A 23628-nucleotide genomic window follows, 5' to 3' on the forward strand; every position below is an offset into this window, starting at 1 on the left:
CTATAAAGCGCTCGGTGCATTTAATTAGTTGATGTACTTAATGACACGAACGAGGTCGAGGGGGCTACCTACTCGTTTGCCAGCCTATTTGCATTTTCACGGGAATGGTTTTATTAAAACTTTATTAAACAGTGTGGGTCGCTTTTGGCGGTATTTTGTAGTACCAACTTCAATGAAGTCTCCGTGGGTGCAGCAGTGTACTTATAGTGGTCAATAATAACCAACTTCACAAAAAAATCTGTATTTAATTTAGTTAAATTTCCGCTAAAGTAATACATTTAAGGTTCTGTATCATCTTTACAATATTGAATGAAATAGTCTATAAGAAGTCCTTTTTTTTCTCTAGCTCTAAAAATCTGATTTTGAACACGAGACTTGGTACACGAGAAAATTTTATACCACGACATTCTCGGAAATTGGAGGATGAGGCCGTCCCAAATGAATTTCCGAGAATATCGTTTTTTGTCTACGCCCGTCGCCCTGTGGCCCTCCTCAGGGCGACGGGCGTAGACAATTTTAATATGAGTGCGGAAATAAGGGCCGCGTAGGAGCTAGGTATCACTAGTATGTAATAGATAACTTTATAAAACTATTCTTGATGAAGGTAATACGGAATTTAACCATAGCAGAGTATTATATCAAGTTTCGTATATCTAACGAAATATTACATTGGATGAACGAGATGGATTTTTTCACGATCGACAAGATTATGTATATTACTTCGAACATACATATATGCCAAGTATATGAGCGCTCACCATCATTAATGTTAATCATCGGACTGATACTCATCGAGTAAATTTGACAGATAAACGCTGCGCTCACATTTTTCAAGAAGCTTTGCTATGAACTTTCCTTTTCATCAAACAAACGTGAATTAGACACGCATCAATGCTAATTCAAACAGTATTTTTAGCACCTACAGGATTTTTTTTACGTATTCATTATCTTCCTTCTTTTTTTGTGTTATGGCTCCATCGTTCGCCAAAACTATGATTTTGCCAAAGTTAAGGTTGAGATTAACACGTATACCGTGTTAATATATCGTAACACGTATATCAAAATCAATACTGAAACACAAATCAATCAATATATCACACAATCTTCCGTCTTGAGTGATAAGATTTGTGTGAGACATTTGAAATCACGTCAATCCGTCTGACTGTCAACGTCATTATAATACAATAAAATAGCCGTAAAATCTGAGCCAAAATTTCATCGATAAGAGGAAGAATAAAATAACTTATTTTTTAGCTTTGCATAGCTTTGCTCGAAAACAACTCGATCTTAATGCCCAGAATAAAAAGTACCGGGAACTGAAGGAGACCTACCACCAAATAGTTGATTGAGCAAGGCTGATAAGAACAAAGAAGAAACTCTTATAAGCCGTTAAGTATGCAAATAAAGAATTGAAAGGTTTTTAGAGCGTGGCCATCAAACCGACACTGAAGGAAAACAGGAATATTACGGATATCGTAAATATTTATGTAAGTTATAAAAGGCTGATACATTTCCGATTTAACATGTTGAGCGAATCATTCGGCGAATCGATGACAAACTTTTATTTATATAATGTTTAAGGCACACTTATCAGCAAAATTAGTTATAACCTCTATACTTTACATGGACAAGACCAGAGCTGACAGCGACAATTCCGCTTATTTGTGGTCAATGTAAAGTATGTATACAGAAGATGCTTTAAAGACTATTTTACAAATAACGTCATCTTGCCGATGCGGTACCAGTGGGCTATGACCTTAATAGGCCGAATAAACTTAACCAATTTATAGCATATTAGACGCAATTTCCGCTGCATACAGAAGCTTTGAAACATCTACTCTAGATGTGAAGATATTTTTCAAAATAATGCTAACTTTAAGTGTGACAATTGTTTGAATCTTTGAAATTAAACACTTTTTGTCTCGTCCACGTCTCTTAGTTTCGGTTATACCCAGAAGTCATCAACACCGAATCGTAAAATCGTACTAATATTTATTAAGTTAAATTTTGTCATATACAATGCAGCTTGCCATTTATATAAGACAAAGTGGACTTTAGCTCTTTGAAGGAATTAATTTGAAACAAAAGTATCAGAACTGCAAAGGGGATGTGTTTCGGGATAAAATACAGATAAAGTGAATTACTGAGGGAAATACAGTTTCAATGCCAGCTGTGACTTTAGGCGCGAACAGAGTAGGAAAGAGGAAACTATAGCAGTGGCGCCATCTGTGAATTCAACAGAAAATAGGCGAATGAGCGTAACATTGCGCTTTTTTACCCCAAGACAAGCATTGTATCAGAACTACCAAAGCTCTGCGAACTGTTTGCTGATAGTGTACCAACTCTTGTTCAAGCTCCAGCTACGTTGTACTTGATAACTTAGCGGCCTATTGCATAACTTCGCAACTAGATGGCGCTGATTCACTCACCACATACACGGAACAAAACGCAGACATCGTATGGAGATTCGACTTTCGTCAACCCACTATACAAATCTATGGAATCGTTGGACAGTCATTCATTGGCAAATTATAATGGCGGATCCATACAAATGATGCGGACATACGAATGTGATGCATTATTATAGGATTCTGACTGCTCTCTTTCGTATAGTTCTTCACTCTGCTTGGATATACACTCTAAAAATGTCTTATGATCTCGCATATCACACATTTACATACATATTTATCGCTTATAATTTGATTATTCTTTCCACGGAATTCAAACAGGTAATATTTTTCAACAGTTCGGAAAAGATAACGTACGGATTTTTTCTAAAAATAATGCACTGGCACTCTTTTGATATACAAATGAAAGATCATTTGTACATTTACTAAATGGAATAAACAATAAAACAACATATTGCTTCAAACAGTGAAAGTCAGGCCCTTAAGCAAGTCAGCCGATGAAACCGATTCCCGTAGCGGCCTCATCGTCGAAATTGTGAAAAACAAAACTATACTAAGGAATGAATAACAAACTCCTGTTAAAGAAAAATGATTTCCCAAAAAATCTTAGATCTTCTTTTTCAAATTTTGTTTTTATTATGTATAACATGTCTAGTTATTTTAATTGAAACGTAAAATTCAAATAAGGGTAATTTTTATATCACTAAAATGTTTTTACAGTCAGACCGTCTCAATTTAGCGAAATTTATGAAATGTCAGAATTCCGTGCAATTAAAAATATTTATGCTCTTATATATATATTTACTTATATTTACTTTATGCTCCTACGTCTCGGGTGTATAATCGTCTAAATATTATTCTTACGACGATGTTCAATGTACAGTAACGTGCATTAATATGTATACACAGCGGTTCTTATTCCAATGTGACAAAGTCTAGAATTTAATGCAGTTGCGGTACATTTAAATGCACGTGACGGGACTATTTCGTGTGAACTCATTATAAATGGGATTGTTGAGTGATGATGTGATCCCTCCACTCGATGTCGAAAAATCTGTTGAACGGTTAATAAAACTTACTTAAATAGCACATAGAGCAATGTTATTGCAACATTGCAAGCGGAGTGAAACCGCAGGGCGTACTGGAAAGTTCACTAACCTTGCGCTGAAGATGGTGGCGAGCGCCATGAAGCAACCATCGGCGACTCGCGGCGACCCTGTGAAGCATTTGTCCACGGTCCAGTCCAGCAGTGGACCTATGTCCGGGTTGCAGTCTAGTAGTAGGACGATGGTCTCCCGCGCCAACTCGTATATCTAAACCGAAAATAGAAGCTTGAATTTAGGCTTTACAATGGACATTTTCAAGAAAAAGGTTTCAAACTGGTAAATTTTATTCTTAAGCGAGTCAAAAAATGTGTTTGGCAGTAAGGTCCACGTCAAAGATAAAGGTATACAGCCAGTGGAGCCACCTAATTCAGTAGACAGAAATGACATTATTTCAATTCGTACCTTATCGCTGGAAGAGGATAGCATTTCGCTCAGCCATGGGTAGAGTGATCCGTCCTCGGCCAAGGCGCTGGGAGCAAAGCAGGGTCCGCAGCACACTAACGCACTCATCGCCTGTACACAAACGTATACAGTTACAATATATATTTATCGTCATTTTAGCATGTCGACAGGGCTAAATATTATTACATGAACATGAACATGAACAATAACAAAATTATTTATATAATTTCTCAAAAGCTACAAAATGACATGATAAATATAAAATAAAAGAACACTTACTCTGAGCGCTGACAAGTTTAGCCTCTCGTCGACGTCAGCGGTGGGCGGCTGGGGTACTAAGCTGCCCAGGTGTTTGACCAGCGGCCCACACCACCCGGAGAACAGCGAGAACAAACTGCGCAACAGCTCCTTCTTCAATAGGGACCCGTACATTTCTACTGTTGAACAAACAAGTGATAACTTTCGGAAACTATTTCGTTTAAATTAGACTAGCAATGGCGATGTCGTCAAAAATGGCAGCAAAATAATCCCGACTATTCTACTTACGTTAAAGTTTAGAGTGAGTGTGTAAGGTTTCTTACTCCATCGAGCAAAATCTATGTCAGAGTACGATGAAATTTGGGATACGGGCAGAATATATCCTAGAAAAGCATATACGCAAGTCTGTATTTGTCTCTTTGGTGGTTGTCGAGCGACCAAGAAACACATCGCCTTGTTGTTAGCCGATGGTAAAATCAAAATTTTAAGTTTAATTTTTAACGCTGTCCCCGATTTTCGCGGCTTTACAGCCCCAAATGTAACCGGGAACCTGCGAAGATAAGAGAGAGAGACAGAGATAATCAAAGAACTAAATTTAAACTTATGCTAATTCTCAAATTTCGACATTTAAACGCGGACTTTAGGATCTAATAAATATAAACATACGTGGGAAGCTCTTGATCAGCTCAGTGACGAAGTCAGCGAACGTGAGCCGTTGCTCGCGAGCAGCTGGCGCGTCCTTCTCGGCCTCCACTTCAAGGCACTGCCGCACGCCGTCCAAGTACTCCGTCAGTGTGGTGTGTAAACTGCCGCTTTCTAATGCGAATTGGCTGCGAATATTGTAAATAGTCAACGTCACATTTTTTGTGTATTTCTGGATATACTAACATTACAAATGCGAAAGTTTGTGACGATGTTTGTATCTCTATTACACTTTCAAGCACAATCTGGACGGATTGTTATGAAATTTTCTACAATATAACCTAGAATAACACATAGGTGTACCCTATATACGGATGCGCTCGCGCTGCCGCAGCCACCGTGGTAGCCCTAGTCTCGCAATGTTGCCAGAGCGCAATGACTTAATATTACATACCTATGTCTGATCAACAAGTACACAAACAATTATTGTGATCAAATGAAAAAAAAACAAACAAGATATACTTATATGAGAATCGAGCTGATCAGTTTCCCAGCGAGCATCCGTTTACGAGTTGACGAATGCTTTTAGACAAAGCTTTAAATACCTGTTAGCGAATGTTTTCTTCTGCGCAATGAGCAACAGCATCTTATTGAGATGTAGCCGCAGCGCGTCTCGCCGCCGCCGCCGTCTCATGTTCTCTTGCTTCCTGTCCACCGCTTCCCGAAGCAGTGGAACCAGTTCTTCCATCAGGTCCCTGTGCGATAGTGTAATTATAGATTCAATTCATTTTCAATTATGTGACGTGGCACCCGCCATAGAATAAAACCACTCCATATTCTGTCATGTCGTACTAGGCAACTAAAAACCGACAGATAAGAAACCCTTAAGGTTGACATCAGGCAGGCGGCCGGTCGTAAAATTACAGCTTAATGTAAAATGTAAGGTTTGCTCTTCCAGAAATAAATAACACTTGTTTTGTATCTCCATTTCCTGTCCTTCTTATGAAGTCGTTGTCACTTAATACCTCTTATTTACGGGCTACGCCACTGGTCGCTCATTACAAACGTTCTTCCATGGAATAATTTCCATGGAACATGGAAGATTAATATCTTTCACTATACCATCGCCACTAGCGGCGACCTCAATCGCGTTAGCATTCAGGACAACTAATGAAAACTGAATAAAATCATTATCAGTCAAGGGAGTTTCTTATTTTATTCTCTAGAAGTTTATTTTAGTCTTCTCTAGAGACTATATCAGGGTCGGCAACGCGCCTGTGACACCTGTGATGTTGCAGACATTTTTGTTTGCTTGCTCAGTAGTAAAGAATCCTAGTCAACAAAATACATGTACTCACTTAAGAGCGTCCGGGTTGATGTTCCCACAAGCGCTTACGGCTGCATCCCTGACTTCGGGCACTTCGCACCGCGCCAACGGCACGGCCAACTTGTGAAGCGACCCCGGCGACGCCTGCGCACCCCGCGCCTCACCCCCGCTGCGTTCGCTCAGCGAATCCGGCGACGAACTGCGTATGTCAAACACTGATGCATGGGCCCGGTAAGTACACACCCTAGCCGGTATGATTGCGGACGTAATGCAAATTAGTCAAAACCATTAATGAACTACTACAACTACTTGAAATTGATGATTTGTCTCGAAATGTGTAATTAGTAAGTATTAATGTTGTTTTATGTCTCTTACGAATTCTCTTACTCTGAGCTCCGATGCTCAACGGTTAACGGAAAACGCTCATATGTGAGAGAATACAAATAGAGAGAGAAATTTTATATGCAACTATTAGTAAGAGAGTGAGAAACAATTTTCAAAACGGCAAATTTTGTATACCTGTTTTATGTTCACTATTAGTAAATGAAGATTTATATTGTGAATCTGTTTCTAAATCAAAGGTTACATCCATAAACATAACATTTCCTACGTAAACACTAGTAGCATTGCTATAAACATAATATAATACACATCTGTATCGAAAAATTAAGCTATTAGCCAGCAATGTGTACCGTATATTTTACGATAATTAAAAAATAATTCGCGAAACGAAAAACTTAAGCAGCAAACTCAAACATAAGTTTACGCTCAGAATTTTCCTAATTTTTTCGCAAAAAGTATGCACAAAAGTACACACTTTTTGCGAAGTAGTAATATTAAGAATAAACTGAGAAAATATTGGGTATAAAACTATGATCACACCTGACAATAACACAAAAATCATTGACACGTACCAAAACCACATACATAATCAAAAAAGCATCGCGATGACAACATATAAGATGAATAATAATAATGTACATGTCTAAAACAAACTTAAACTGTAATCCATAAACATATTATTAATGGAAAATACATATTAAGTATATTGAAAAGTAAATCTTAGTGAATTTGGAATCAATAATGTATTTCAAATATGATATTATATTATTAAAATAGCGTCTCATTGACATAATCTTCTAATTTTGGGTCTATTATGTAGCTTAGAGCGTTGTATGTTGATATTCTATGTAGCTTATAGCATTCCATGATTTGTTACCGGTATGTAAGTAATTTGTAAGTGCTACTAATTCTAGATCTACTTTCTAAATGGTTGACGCAGGCGCATAAAACGTACTAAGCTTAATGATAAAAATATGACATCATTCGAAGACAAAATCGAAACGGCCGAGCTTTCTATACCATTCAATATTTATTCGGAAAATAATATTATATCTAATTTTAAATATTCTACAAAAACTATAATATTAAAGGTTAATAAAAATTCAGAACGAGAAAAGTCACTATCGCTTTATCGTATTTAATTTTTTCAGACGCCCCGTTCCTCTTTTCGTTATGCTAGCACATATATGAACAATGGTGTATTGTGGTTTCTTACAAACAAATGTATAATGTACGAAAATTTTCGCAACTTTTCAACTGAGCCTACGTACTGTTAGCATAATTTACAACAATATAATTTACCCCCAATTACGTTCTGGACACGCCGATAAGAAGAGTCCGCTGTTCGGGGAACAAACCAAATTAAATGAAATGAACATATACTAACCAAATTAAATTTGCATACCGGTGGACGGTCAAACATGTAGAATTAAGTTTTTCTTTTAACACCACATTGTAAAAAAAGTAAACTCATGTTTTTGCAAATAAATAATGTTTGTCTTTGTCTTTGAACCAACCTCCATATTAAGACTTAGAGTACCAGCTTTTGCCCACGGATTCGCCAACGATTTGATTTTTTCACGGGAACGGTAGGTACTTTTTTAAAGGTATTTTTTCCAATACCCATTCACCGTACTCCCGTATCTATGTGTTGTGTATGCAAATTTCAATAAGTTTGTTTGTATTTGAATAAATCGTGAAGAAACAAGCTCTGTTTCACAACTATATTGTTTTCGTGACTTATGCTTTTGAAATAATGGTAATTACGAATCATCTACTGTTAATTATATTCAATAAGAATGTACCATGCACTCACTAAAGATCTACATGGTTGAATATTTTAAGGCTGTTAAGGTTGCTAATAAGGAAATAACATACAAAAAGTCAGCTTTTAAAATCCTAATGACTAGGCAAACAGACATACAGTCTATATCACAGCCTACACAGTGAAAATATCCGCTTATATATTTAGTGGGATCATAAAATCATAATATACTAACTGTTTAACGAATAAAACCCCATCCGAAAATCGACCACAAGCGAATATACAGCCAGGATTGTAATCTTAAGATAGGAAAGAAAGAGACGGAACTGTATTGTAGCGGATTGATGCGGCTAAAGGTTAGCCGATTTATACCACAACACTCGCACCCGACAAATTAACGTTCGTTGCAAATGGAGCTTTAAGGTAACCTATGTAGACATAATTTACATTCACAAAAAAATAAATTGCAAAGCAAAGTATGTCTACTGTGCATGCTATAAAGCTCACAATCCAATGAACATATTTTCACCAGGTTGGGAGCATTATCGTTTAAATCATTTAAGACCTCTTGTCCTTATTACCAATATTACATTTGAATAAGGTCTATCGCACAGTTTGCTACACATTCGTTTCGATATGATTGTCAAAATTTAGTTCAGTTTTCACACTTTACGAGGCTGCGTTTCTGGCTAGAACCGTCTAATCTTTACCTTTATTCTCACTGTACATTCATTAATAAAAAATCCGTGTGCAAATAAATAAGAATTGAATTTAAAATACGTACTTATACTAAATATATTAAAAACAACCCAATGAATACACATACATATAATGACAGTGACACTTGTGACGTTATGTAATGTGTAGTCCTGTGAAGTTTTAGTCACGAATGTGTGGCATTACAGACAACACAGTTCTTTATGATGTATGAAGTCACCGTATCGGAAGGCAACATTTAAAAATTGAGTTGTGCGCTAGCTGTGCACGGGTCCTATGCGTGAACAAAATGAGCGATGACATGAAACAGCGGCCTTGCATGGTAGCAGTAGGCCGCTATAACCCAAAATGACATGGCCCGCAGCCGACTCCATCTCGAATGATCAAAGCTGAGTTATCCCGTTGATGGAATCGACGTACGCCAGACATGATGATCATAAATGCGACGTGCACATAGCGAGCGTCAATTGGCCACCTCGTTCGTTTGTGTTGTCTATGCGCGCGCGCATAGCTCAATGGTAGCGTGAAGAAGCCGCCGGGCGCGTTGAGGCTCTCGCTTGAAGAACTGAGCACCGCCAGGCCCAGCCACCCCTCCGTCTCATTGCTACTGGCATACAATTAGTAACAGTAACAGCGGTGGTGGTCGAGTGGTTAATAATACGTTAAGACCCTAAATTTGGATCCTACTTCGAGTTTGTATTCATAAATGAGTCATGTAATGTAACATGATCATTCACATTGTACTTTTATAGACCATCTGCCGGTGAAGGAAAACATAGTGAGGAAACATGCCGATAGTAAGTTCACTAATGAATATACGTATACTGGCGATAGTAAGACGATTTAGATAAAATCTGACACAAGAATTATAGCACACTAAAAAAAGTAATGAATAAATGTAATAAGAACAACAATAATGTTCATCTATACGTATTGCAATCGAATTAAAAGTATAAAATGCCCATCGTAGGACGCGACAGCCATCGTACCTAACAATAGGTGTGCTACAAAACATATGTATCAATTTGTTTCATTACCCAACGCGGCTTACTTATTCTCAATCAAATATTAATAACATATATTCGACTCAGCGAAACCTAATATGTTTTATCAATCTTGTACTAAAAAAGTATCCAATGGTCTATCTATCTAAAGATCCACTGTAAAGTAAAAAGGAAAATAATATATTCGTAGATACAGCGGAGGATTTAGGAAAATCTTGGAATCTCCCTGAGGATCGAAAAGGTAGTAAGGTAGGTAGAAAAGTGTGCTTGAACTCACATGTGGATCTCGACGGGTCCACTTGGATACAAGTTGAAAGGGGCAAAATATCATGACACATCTAATTTTACGCTTTGACTTCTTGAGAAGCTAGGAACTCCCTAACAACAAATACCTAATATTTTTTTCCAATCTTATTTTTTATTCTAATAATATAACAAGATTTTTTAGGTTTCCAAATCGCGCAGCCCTATAATTGGATAAAAAATGTACTAAATGTAAAAAACGAAAACCTAATTTTGTATTAATATCTCATTCTGATACGGCAAATGTAAAAACTGTGCAGAATACTTGTGTGGTATAATATTGAAATATTTGATTTATATATAAACACATGCGTATATAATATTCAAAATACGGTCCAATGATATAAAAACAATTCGAAAAAGTCTAAATAATTCTATGTAGGTATATGATGATTGGGTAAAATACGCAAATGAGAGGAAATATAGATAAGGTTGGCACATGACATAAACTCTAACGTCTTAAGCAAACAAGACGAATTGACTTTATTTCCAAAATTAAGTTATATACATGTTCCGAATCGTCTTTTTTGCCGATTCTGAATATCTATATATCAATTTCGTACAAATTGTCAGATACGTAATTTTTGCATATGGCGCTAGACATAACAAAACAAGGTTCGATACTAGAATCAGCACATCCAGATAAAAGTTACTGCCAATTTACGTTAAAATAATTCATAATCAAGCCAATTTCTACTGCTGTGGTTTGTGTCGAGTGCCCTTGAAGGGAGGCCGCAGGAACGTAAGCGACAGAATTATAATATTCGCATTAAAAATCAAACTAAACCCATAGTGAAATATGGCCGGAAGGTTTCTATCATAGCGAAATGATGTGTGATTGAAAAAAAAAATTGCTAAACTTCGAAATTTGAAACATGGTAATTTATTGGCTGTTACACACATCGTTCCTGTACGCACTCGTAAAAAACGTTCCTAATCGTGTTTTTGCTAATGCTACTTAGAAATAAGCTACTGTATTTTTTTTTTATTATAGAAAATTTAGGGACAGGCTAAAATTATCTTTAAAACTATAGCACATCACAGTCTGGTTTAAAAGAGAAACTATACATAACACATGATCAAAACAATTATATTGTATAAATTAAGAATTTTCACCTCTAATATATTTTAAGGGTAATTTAATTCCCACCGCTCGCGTTCCCGCGTTCATAGAAGGGTGTTTGTACCATAGAGTGAGAGTGATGTAGACAACGTTACCTGAGGCTAAGGTCCGGACTTGCGCAACGAATCACTGGGCTTGGCACGGCCGGGACCACGAGGTAAGCCATTGTCATGTAGTATTTCCAAACCTGAAATCATAATATGTAATGCGTAAGTGAATTTGTTTTTATAATTTTCACGGTGTACTCAATAATATTTTTGAAACAACGGTACGCATCACGCAAAATCTGCTGGATGTAATTCAATGCTGTTTTCACAGTTGTATAGCGGACTTAAAATCTAGTATAGGTTTTTAATAATAATTTATGAGACGCAGATAATAAACATGCAAAAGCTAGTATTGTATATAATGTAAACATATAGAGTTCGATAAATAGATGAAGACTAAAGTATGAATGGATAGATTGTGACAAGGAATATGGAATGTCTAGTGAATGGCAAGTGATTGAAAGAAATGGAAGGAATTTACATACTACGCTGACAACAAAAAGTGGGTAGTTGAGGAAGTAACTTAATTTATTTACAGTATTTATAAACGTACTTGCATATAGCCGTCTCTTTCTTTTTCAGGTTTCCTCGGCAAAGCCGGACTTCTTGACAGCAAGGACGCGCGATTGTCGTTCACTGGCCTGGAATAATTTCACGAATATTTTTCACCTGCGCTGTAACATTCTTAAATATGGTATTGTTATCTCCTGTTTTATATACATCCTATATTAAATTGTTTAGTCCTATCTATCTACGAGCTTAACACAGATGGCGCTGGTGTAGCGAATCAAACTTACGCTGGTTCTATAATGGTGAAGAGGGCGTGAATGCGAGCGTGTAAGATGGGCCACGCCTGCAATACAGTGGCCGGACATCTCGCTGGCACCCGGCTGCGTTCCAAAAGGCCGAACAGCACCACCTGAGTACATTATCATTGTTAAAAGGACGGAAAACCATTTTGCTGAGCGTAAACAGCCACCAATATTAACTTTATGCGCGAAGTTCAGTCCACAAGTCGCGCCATAAAATCATGTCTGTCAGTAAGAAGATTATTTACACTTCAATTTGTTCAGAGTGAGTTGCACCGTCAACTTTGACGTGAGTTGTAACATGTGCAGAAAATCGCAAAGTACACCATTTTATCCAAATTTTAGCAGCGCGCCGGTAAAAGTCAACGTCAAACTTGTAGTCAAGGTCAAATTTGAAGGTGTCTAAGACTAACTATCTTAATTATTAGATACAGAACAAACTCGTGTGAGTAAAACTTAAAACTGTATTTTCGGCTGTGTTAACGAAGAGAGCAAATGATTGAACCGTATCGATTGAACCATATGTAGGATTTCAATTGAACTTTTTATTGGTTCATTATATTACCTCCCAAGGATCTGCGCCATTTGACGAGCTGCCACTCCAACTGTTCTTCGTTGATGTCTCGTCGTGCTGTAGACCTTTAATAATTTCAAAATATAATTACACTAATTAATAAAAAACTTTGAAATTTGGCATCAATACGAGTATTTTATAGTTTGTTTTCGGAAAAGCCGATGTCGTCATAGAATTTGGTAAGACACACGTACAATAGGAATTAAGTCGTTATATCTTGAAGACTCTGTTCTCTGTTGCCGAAGAGTCATCGAATCAAAATATTGTCTGGTTGCCACTGTCTTTATCTCATTTTCGAGTGTTCCCCATTAGGGGCTGTGAGGCAGCAAAGCCAGGTGTCGGCGTAAATTCCTCACGAATGCTATTCTTACCTAACAGTCTTCAAGGCTACCTGTCCCTCAGTTGCCTTAGAACATCGATGGTGAATACAGAGTGGTTCTATTCTAGGGCGGAACCACAAGCGACATATCTCCGGTTATCTAACCTGCGGTCCAAACGGCATGGCTTCTCTCCGCAATCCAAACCAAGTCCGGCTGTCCGGCAGCCAATATAGCTTGTTTTTCAGCTGGAGGCAACAACGGCAGACACTTCTCGGCAAAATGAGGGACGTGCGCGTCTGCGGCGTCGATCAGCGCTGGCTCGTCGCGTGTTAACTGTAGCTTCTCTAGGAGGAACTTGCATTCGCTGAAAATAAATAAGGAATATCTGTATATTCCTACTATACACATACTATCAAGTAGAAAGATTCGGTATCTTGGGTACTTATTTTATACCCACTCTGATCTTATACCAAATCTAGGATAAATTACGTTCAAAAACATACTACATACAGATTTAGAAATAAAATGTTAATTTTTTCCGTTCATGAAAATGTGAGGTTATGAATGGTACGACTAAACCCTATCGCGGAATTCAGCCAGATGCCGAAGCGAATGATCGAACATTGCGTCGAAAAAAATTCCGTTCATTTCTATTACTATACCGGCACGGATAAAATAATACATTCTGTTCTGTTTCTGGTAGAAACTAACGAAGTAAAAAATAATAAAGTTAGACTCACAGTAGCACATGGACCGCCAGCCGCCGGGGGTAAGCTTTACACTGGCACAACATCACCAGGCCCAGCGCTTCGACGCCCCGGATCACGGAGGCCATGGGTTCGGTTTTCGTCGGAGCCGTAGAAGCGGTCGGCTCGCCGTTCTTCCAACTCGTCAGCAGTTGGAGCAGCATACGAAGACCTTTCTCTACTAGTTGCGGTGATGTGTCCTGGATAAAAATACATATTTCATATGCAAATCAAAGAAATTTATTTTATTGCTAGCCGATCTCCGGAGCTTCGTGAGATATCCGTGATAAAAAGTACCCTATGTATTATTTGAGGAAATAATCTAACCTTGTAACAATTTTCATCTCTATCCTATATATTTAACGTGATTGTAATGACATAATCAAACTTTTGCATTTAAAATATTTGTGGTATTTGTGAGAAAACGAAGATATATTTAGGCAGTTGTAATATTTCACAAGATTTTATTATTAATGACTTTGAAATCCGCAATGAAATTCTTCTTCATTTGCACAAATGGAAGTCGGTATATGACACAGTTTTAAGTATTTTTTTTAACAAATTATATATATCGTCTTAAGTTGAGTAAATAACTTTGAATAAGAATTTGAAGTAACACCTGGACTTCTTTGGCGAGGAACTGCGTGAAGCCTGCGAACACGTCCTGCCTCCACTCGGGGAAGTCCACGATGAGGGTCTGGAGGCTCTGGAAGGAGAGCCCCCTAAGTTCCTCGTCCATGTGCACTGTGAGCCGACAGAGCAAGTCCACCAACTCGCTGGGGGCCATGGCTTCGGGGATCAGTCTGGGGAGGGCGAAGTCATTCTGCACTATTAAAATCCTTCCTTATCCTCATGCCGCTAAAGTGGTGATGATAAAACTAGCTGTACCCTGGCTTTTTGACAAGATTTACTCCTGTGTTTCTTCCTTGGCGTGTATATAGTAATAGTATTAGCACTAATTACAGATAATATATAAGTCTTACAATAGTAATCTATGAAATGAGCGTCTATCTTCACCAACTGAATCCACACTAGAAAAATTTAAATACAATAAAATGACGTATAAAAGATCTTACCTTGGTATCGCTGCAACACAGGTACGGAACAGATCTATCCTCGGCTTCCTCTCGCCCGTGTTGATCTCCTGCTCTTTGGTAACATTCTGAGTGTTGGTCAGCATCAGCGGCCTTCCGTAATGGGCATCCAAAGCCCGCAGAATCTCCACCAGCACCCGTCTCACATACGGGAAGTACGCACTCATCCCTATTGATCTAGCGGTTTCATCAGTCAGCATTTTGTTCAAAAAAGTCTTTTTCACTCTCAATGTGTTTCCCGAAGGTAAGGTGCCAGCTGTTCTAGGCATAGGAGGTTCTCCTTCTTTTTGCTGCAAACTATCTGCAACTACGAGAAATGCTCGCAAACCTATAGACATCCTCTCTGGCGTTAGTATAATTTTGATCGGCCGCCCCACCATTAGCAAGTCGAATACTATCTCCCTCATAGCGAAGTCCAGTCTTTCCTGGGCGATGAACTGTATTATTTTGACGAAAATGTTGAGTGGCGTGTCCCTAGGCACGACGCCTTTCGAGCCTTTAGGGAATAGGGAGTTGACGATGCTTTGGAGCCGGGATTGCGTCGCTGAATTGCTTTCACATTTTATTCTAATCATATACACCCAAAGCAAGCGAAATAACGATTCTGAAACAACAGAATTTTGTCAATTTTAATATCTAGAAAACCGTATGTAGAAGAAAACGAAGGAAGTCAAACGCCTGTCTGAAAATTTATTTCGTACATTTAAAATTTTAAATGGCATAGTAAAAAGTACATTTAAAATGGCACAGTATAAAAATTTCAGTGACCGGTGTGCTGTTCACTGTGCTAGAATAAGCCTTACAGTAACGGTGCTGCAGGTTCCCAAGATACGGGGTTTCTCTAGTTTGGGAGCGGATGTTTAACCTACCTGTTTATATCTTATTATTGCGTTGGTGTAGCATAAACATTAACTTACCTAGTGCGACTCTGCACATCTTCGGGTCGCGATTCTTCAAATGCGACAGACACATCGCGAGGAAGCAGTGCCAGTTCGCGAGGAAGAATTGCTTCTGAGACACGCAGAGCAGACACGTGACCAACGGGAACAGTGCCAAGCGATGTTTGGACTTGGTGCTAGCGTCCAGGGTGTGGCTGTACAGCATTTCCACGAAGTTCTTAAGGCACGGCACGTTCACTTCGTTCTTCACCGTCTGTGTGGAGTTACGTGTCTTTAAATTCATTGTTTTGAGTTGGACAATGCTCCAAACAAAGAAGTTATGTTGTCGAACAGGTGAGACCCAATAGCTTTTTAAAATATGTAATTTAGTACAGTTAACTTAGTTAAATAGTTGTGTAAACTAAGTTAAATTAGTTGTGTTTCATACATTCAACCATGTATAGCTGTGGATTCAGGCCTATCATAGCCTACTAAAACCACACTGTTTAGCGAATAGACTTACTTTCTTTCTTCCATTATTACTTACCGCAGCAACAGGCACCAAAATCTCCACGAAGAGTCCAGCAAGGGCGTGCCTGATGTCCTTGTCTTTCGCTTCCAGGAAGTACTGGGCGCATTCCTGGAGGAACTGGAAGGAGGCCTCGAACTCCTCGATGGGAACCATCTTGACGCGGAAGAACTTCATGCCCATGAGCAGGGATATGATGCTTTGCGTGGTGTGCGGCGACGGCTCACGGCTCTTCAGCTCCTGATTTGTTATGTAAATTTTCGTAATATTAAAGTCAGTTTTTGAGTCCTTGACAGTACACATTCTTTACAGTACTTACGTTGTTGAATTTCGTTCAAAATAATCAAATAATAGTTTAAACCTATTAATTAGAACTATAAATTCTAAAGTAAAACATTTATTAACCACTAATGTAATTTCATATTGTTTAAGCCTATTTTCATTAAAATAGCCAATATAATATAAATACGTTCATTAAAATTAATATAATTAGACTTGTAAGAAAAGATGAACTTTATATATATTTTGTAATAAATTCAATGAACAGATATGTCATGATATTTCTAGGTTGGTAAAAATTTTATAGATAAAAAATATACCTATACAGAAGAGGTGTATGAAGATACAAGTATCCATTTAACAAGAACAATAGATGTCGTCTCGATGACGATCTCTGGTGACAGATAATCCAATAACATCATTTTTAGCCTCATGTCTCTCCACATAACACACAAAAATGAATTATCCATTTTGGGCCATTAGAGAGACAGACGTGTTTAAACAAAAATACTACATCAATTAGGTATAGATACTAGATTATGAGAGGTAAATATTAGACATACCTTTAGTTCGGCCGTGAAGCGCTTCCGGACAGATGCAAACCGGGACTGTGCCAGGACTCCGATGACTTCAGCATACAAGTCTGCTATTATGTGCACGTTTGCTGCATTCGGGTTAGACTGCAGTCTGTTAGTAAATAACAAAACATTAATCGTTGAAGCCCCGGACGACATTATACCATGCCATCTCCAGAACTTAATTTAATTTTATGAAACCTATTGCATTATTTTATTTTTCTATACCCTTACGAGATTTATGTTCGAACTTACTGCACCTTATACACCTTACGTAAACACATTATATGCAATAAACGGCTTGAGTTGGAGGCTGTGCCAGCGATAAGAACGTCGTTCTTAAATACTTGGAGATTTTTAAGCTTAAAATTAACGCGCGTATAACAAAGAGCGTATAGAAAAACGTCTGTACCTTAACAAGCATCAAACATGTTCTTCCGTTTATAAACAATTTCCAACACTGATCCCGTTAAAGTCAATAGCTTACCCTTCTTTATAGTTGAATCTCTTGAAGGCCACATTCTCGATGTAATGCACCAGGTCCTCATGGCCCGGATGGAAGGGCAGCTGCTTGAGGACCTCGATGAGGGCCAAGCAGAAGAGGAACTCCACAGCCAAGTCGCGACGCTCGGCCTGCAACTCTTCACAACTTCGCTCCGTGGCCTCCGCCCCCGCAGCACTTCCTGATACTATGTAGATTATGCTGTGTAACAAATTAAATTGCACTAATAAATGCATGTTATCTAGTAAATAAATCAAGGGCTGCGTTATACCTGCACCGCACACCGCTGTCGAAGAAAGGAAAGGGCTATAAACAAGACATTTTTCTCATAGGCCTCCAACAAGCCAGCCATACAGCTGAACAAAGACATCCGAGTTTCGCGCTCTTGGTCCACCCCTTAAAGGATGTAGACGTGATACTGTATCGGTAATATATATATATATATCTATATATATATATGTATCATAAAGTAAAACACAAAACCATAGTATATTTTACAAATCCAAATCTTTATCAGTAATCACACTGTCTATTGGTGAAAATCGTATAAAAATTCGTCCATTAGATTTGACTTTATAGCGTTTATACAAACAGAGGCTAGAGGGGAACATTTTATAATATGTAAGTATATATCAACTATTAACCTTTTATTTCTGAGATCCTGGTGGGGTTTCTTGGCCTGTTCGCTGAGCTGCACGGAGTCTGCCATCTGCCGCTCGAGCCAGCCGAACAGCGCCCGCAGCAGCGACGGCAGACAATGCTCCGCCACTGTGCCGAATGCGCTCAATATCTGGTCCAACTGGGGGTCCTCGCCGCGTTGCAGTGTTTTGTTCAATGGCTTTTCCTGTAACAAACACATTTGGATTAATCACAACTACATCAAAACATATAATAAAACAATAACATCTCATCTGTTTGTGCACGCTAATATCTGGAACACTTTTTATTAACTCGCTTTGATAATTGGAACACCTGATGCAGCTTCACTCCTTCATAGAACATGATTAAATGAAAAAGATGCTCAACCTGTCAAGCATCTTCTGATCTCTAACATCTAATGTGAACCTCCAAGACCAGCTGAAGCTGAAGCTGAAGTTGTGGGCATCAACTAGTTTAATTGAAGTTTATAGAAAAATAAAGGCATCATACCAAAGGTTCAGCCATAACTGCTTCCATTTTCCTCTCTGCCTGCACTGTGAACTCTGTGAAGAGTAGCCGCATCACAAACTCTCCGGGCCTCAGATCTGAATCAGGTGGGGGCACTATGGGGCCCTTGTGGGAACCCCATGGCAGCATTTGTCCTAAAATACACAAAAAAAAAATATTTTCATTGCAGATTGTAAACTAAAATATGTTTGACACATGAACTGAACACTCAGTACTTTATATTAATAAAAGTACATTTGTGGGCCATACACTTATTTGGAAAACACATTATTATAAAAAACACCGAATTTGAACCAAAATGCTGTTTACTCAACATAAATTCATAGACAAAAGCGAAAAACGACACTCAAATATCAATCTAATCTTTCATACACCAACCTCTGGTTGAGACAAGAGATGATACACCACCAATGCTCCTCCAGTCCCCAGATGAGGAGGGTTTGTCTGCGAGGTTGTTACCAGGTTCTATCAGTGAGCTGTCCGTTGTCACACTGGTCGAGCCATCCTGATTTGCATCTTGTCGAGGAGCCTCAGACAATGCGCTGCCTTCTGACTCAGCTTCACTGGATACCATTGATGAAGGTGCCTCCTCAGGACCTGCAGTGTAGATTTCACATCAAGTATCTTTTCTAGAATTAATAATCCTTATACCAATTTTTGTATTGATAATATCTTTTCAAATTTTTTATATGTATACAAAACAACACAGGCCATAATAGCTTTATTAGGGTTTATGTTGTTTTGTATTAATACATTTGACTTTTGTTTTAAATAGTCAAAAGCCTTATAGCTGCAGACATATTATTTCATAAGATACCTTTCAGAATGGTAATGTTTACATTACAATTCTGAATTCTGTATCTTAAAATTAATTATTTTACACTTTAATAATGTTAATGTGTGACCAAGATGAAACTAATACAAATTTCAATATTTCATGATTAAAAATGCATTAGCTTTTAGCACTGATTCTTTGGTTGAGATGCATTATTTTCTACGTACTAGACAAAACCTTGGAGGAATGCTAATATTATAATGTTACCATGTGGTTTACATACCTGATGCCTCTTCAGGATGCCCTTCAGAAGGCACGGTGCTCAAAGAATCAGATTCTTCCGAAGTCATCATTTTGCCTATCTTTTTCCTAGCTATATTTATATTTCTGTGAAGTAAAGAAGTGACAGATGGCATTATTAGATGATAACAATATGTAATACCAAATGGAGCATGTTAGACTGGCTAAAAATACAACTTTCTTTAAATACAACTTTAATTGTAGCTAGCTGAACCCTAGCTGAACAGCAGTACAACAAACAGGAAGGTCACAGTAAAACTAGATGAGTAGGATACAAAACTCTACAAGGAAATAATATTCCGGTACACAATTATTTAGCATGGTAAACATTATTAACTTACCACTAACTACATAACTGAATTCAATCCAGTGTTGACTCATAGTTCCTGAAAAAGAACACCTGATATTTTTATGGATCTTGATTTTAAGAAAAATATAATCTCAACACATAATGATTATAATATAAATAGTAGAATCGCTAAGCAGGATAAAAAAAACTTAAAAATTCAAAGTATGAACATCGCATATTGGGCACCAGCGAAGCTTCATCATCATCAGTGATCACTGCGAGTTTTCTCTACAACATGTTTACAGTCCACAATAGTACAGAGCCAACCAATCATTGTGAAGCATTCTGATTTGATTAAAGTGACAACAATTTGCAATATAATTAGTAGGCTGCATCCAGCTACAAAAAGTAAATGTGTGATTATGTTACTGAAAAAGCACGAACTACGGTAAATCCTAAGATATTCCAGTAAAACCTAAGATTTACCAACTCTTAATGGTAAAAGTCTGCACAATTTTGCGATTCGAACTTTTACCACCATTCACTTGGTAAATCTTAAGATTTACATCAAAGGCACGATAAATGTTGAGAAAATAATTTTATTTTTATTATTTTTTACTATTTAAGAAGTATTTTAAAGGTTATACCTTACCTTTAAAATATATTACCTTTAAAAGTTAAAAACATTTATAAATAACAAATACTTACCAAATGAAAATAAGTTAAAATAGGTAAGGATTTTACTAATTACTTAGTTAATTAATTACTCTCATAATTATGATACCTACATAAATATATGTAAGGTTTTTACTAAAAAATAAATAATAAGAATTACTCATTGTTTTATTCCCAAAACCAACATTTACCAGCCATCAGTAGCAAAACCTAGCATATACTAAATTTCAATGGCAAAAGCCTGTAAAAATCGTCAATTATTTATAAATCCTTACATTTACCAACCCATGCCGGTAAATCCTAAGACTTTCTGAAAACCTAAGATTTACCTATATACGGGGTTTTACAGTAACAATTACATCATACATACATTTTGGAAAGAAAACTCACAATATGCTTATGGATGGTGGTTTTCAAGTGCTTAAGTAAAAATCAAGCCAATGTGCTAAGCTTTTCAAATTCTGAATAATATTATTATCTAAATTAATAATAAACAAATTATTCTTTTTATATACAATTACTATTATGTATGACATAAACCTACATTCTGATATACCTATTCATTTTACAATTTCACTTTGGAAAAGTATGGTTATGTGCTCAGAGAACAAACATCTCCCTGATAAAACATAACTGAAATGGGACTTTGACATCAACATTTAGAAATAAACACAAAGTAAAACAAGGTAAAAAAACATTTGTATTTGATGGAAAAATCAAGTTAAAAAATTGGAACAATAACCATAAACTTAGAAATAAAATGCGAACAAAAGAACCAAAGAGTGTATTGCAATATTTACGTATAGGTACACTGATTGAGCTGGATTACTCATCATAAAACAATCACTAAGAAATGTCAGAAGTAATAATTGTTCAAATAGCATACCTAGTCATAGAAAGTAAACATTATACTGATTCTGTACCTATATGCAAACACCGATGCTTGCGGTATGTATCAAAATTAGAGGTATTAATAAAAATAAATCAATCGCATCATTGTTGACGATATCATTACGATGGAAATATATATATTGTTTTACTGCATGATAACACTAATAGGTTGCAGGTTTAATTCAGATTATTGATTGTATCGGTGATAACAAACAATACAAGAGTGAATCACAATTCATCAGCGTTTAAAGTAATGAAATAATAACGTTTCGAAAGATTTTGACGCGAGCTGCAATTTAAAGCATACTATTGTACCTTTGTCTCCTATTTACAAAACGTCGAAAATACACTCAGCTGCATGTTAGATGTTAGAGAGTCTAATTTAGGGTAGAAAATAACCCTTTAACAACTTAAATCAATAGCAAAAATAAATACACCATCACACATCATATCGCAAATTAAGTTTTTGACAATTTTTTTGTTAGTTACTACGTCCAATTTTAATTGTCGTTGTTTTGTTATAAACCGAAATGAGGTTATGTCTATTTAATTTGATCGTTTTATATTGAGTTGTGTCACTTTTACTGATTGTCACTTGTCATGCTTTCTAAAGTACGACAATGAACATTCGGCGCATGGTAGAAAAGTAAACTAGAACTTTGCTATCAAAATTACGTATTTACAATGTAAGTGGCGCCCTCGCTAATATGCTAACATACACTTGTCTAACTGTATACATTCCATTTCACAGTGTCGTCATTATTTTAATTTCAGTTTTTATTTTATATGTTTATAACATGGATTTAATAAGTACCTTTACGGAGTACCTACTAATTCCATGGTTTATAAAAAAACTCTAATGATATTTTATCTGTCCTTTATTATATTATCTAATAAAATCGCAACCTCTGCAAATTAATCGTTAGTTCCGCTATGGATTGATCAATACATAGCATGCAGTGAATCAATATTATAATGAATAAATCTATCAATCAATCAATCAATACTACAGATGACTGGCGATAGTAGGTAGGTATCTAATGTGATTAAATAACATGTTTGTGTTTTTCCGAATACAGTCCAAATAAAGTTCAATTTATCCATTGTATTATGCTTGTGTCGTAGCTTTTCGCGTAGTAGGTAGGTATCGATAGCGTAGCGTAGCGACTAATCAAGAAGTATCGATACTAGGTAGTTATCGATATTTTTACTAATGGTGAACTATAGTGCGTGGATTTAGTACGAAGTACGTACTAAATCCACGCACTAAAACAACAGTGCGTGGATTTAGTACGTACTTCGTACTAAACCACGCACTATAGTTCAGTTGAATCTACTAATTCTATGCTACTGTGATCTATTGTGCGGCAGGCTTCACTACATACGCAAACTACGCGAAGCATCACAAGCCGCTAACCCTCCTTGTAAGCCAAGCTAAATAAGAGAGGTCTAAGAATGTTGGTTCTACAAACTTTTGCAAGGTTCTGCTGGTAGATAGATATAAGTAGCCAATGGATATGGATTTACTATAAATAAATGGATTTAATATAAATAGAGCCCTGGCCTGATTTACGAGGATAGTTTGCGGTTTCTGGTGCGGATACTCGTCGCCGTCGTTAATTCTAGTTAACCCGGTTTCTTCCTCAGTCCGTCAGAGCCCAGGATCGGCGTTTCTACGTTTTCGTCACTGCTTCCTACGGTCGTCGACATGCTAGTTGTAAATAGGAAGACCATTAGCAATTGACGATATGACATCAAGCCGGCATTTCTTGGGTGCTACA

The 23628-nt window shown here is 37.1% G+C and overlaps 1 protein-coding gene across 7 annotated transcripts in view; it reads right to left on the reverse strand.

Moving 5' to 3' along the window:
* The window catches only part of fry (furry), a 152900-nt gene extending 130529 nt beyond the window's left edge, over positions 1 to 22371 (reverse strand). The window contains exons 1-25 of one of the 7 annotated variants that reach the window (XM_053768631.2): positions 22163 to 22368; positions 20334 to 20378; positions 19976 to 20079; positions 19296 to 19514; positions 18900 to 19051; positions 18395 to 18594; positions 17736 to 17951; positions 17237 to 17360; positions 16413 to 16634; positions 15905 to 16139; positions 14970 to 15591; positions 14513 to 14696; positions 13888 to 14093; positions 13312 to 13511; positions 12819 to 12892; positions 12242 to 12363; positions 11998 to 12085; positions 11493 to 11584; positions 9443 to 9571; positions 6175 to 6342; positions 5422 to 5571; positions 4841 to 5004; positions 4196 to 4350; positions 3917 to 4027; positions 3567 to 3721 (exon numbers count right to left, since the gene is read on the reverse strand). In XM_053768631.2, coding sequence (XP_053624606.1) covers positions 3567 to 3721; positions 3917 to 4027; positions 4196 to 4350; positions 4841 to 5004; positions 5422 to 5571; positions 6175 to 6342; positions 9443 to 9571; positions 11493 to 11584; positions 11998 to 12085; positions 12242 to 12363; positions 12819 to 12892; positions 13312 to 13511; positions 13888 to 14093; positions 14513 to 14696; positions 14970 to 15591; positions 15905 to 16139; positions 16413 to 16634; positions 17237 to 17360; positions 17736 to 17951; positions 18395 to 18594; positions 18900 to 19051; positions 19296 to 19514; positions 19976 to 20045 — 4058 coding nt within the window. In that variant the 5' untranslated portion in view covers positions 20046 to 20079; positions 20334 to 20378; positions 22163 to 22368. Of the gene's footprint in view, positions 1 to 3566; positions 3722 to 3916; positions 4028 to 4195; positions 4354 to 4840; positions 5005 to 5421; positions 5572 to 6174; positions 6343 to 9442; positions 9572 to 11492; positions 11585 to 11997; positions 12086 to 12241; positions 12364 to 12818; positions 12893 to 13311; positions 13512 to 13887; positions 14094 to 14512; positions 14697 to 14969; positions 15592 to 15904; positions 16140 to 16412; positions 16635 to 17236; positions 17361 to 17735; positions 17952 to 18394; positions 18595 to 18899; positions 19052 to 19295; positions 19515 to 19975; positions 20080 to 20333; positions 20393 to 22162 lie in introns of all 7 variants that reach the window. The other 6 variants (XM_053768628.2, XM_053768629.2, XM_053768632.1 and 3 more) reach the window with 6 other exon arrangements.
* Between the last annotated feature and the right edge of the window lie 1257 nt (positions 22372 to 23628).

The sequence above is a fragment of the Plodia interpunctella genome, chromosome Z, assembly GCF_027563975.2.
Source record: "Plodia interpunctella isolate USDA-ARS_2022_Savannah chromosome Z, ilPloInte3.2, whole genome shotgun sequence".
Lineage (NCBI taxonomy): Eukaryota > Metazoa > Arthropoda > Insecta > Lepidoptera > Pyralidae > Plodia > Plodia interpunctella.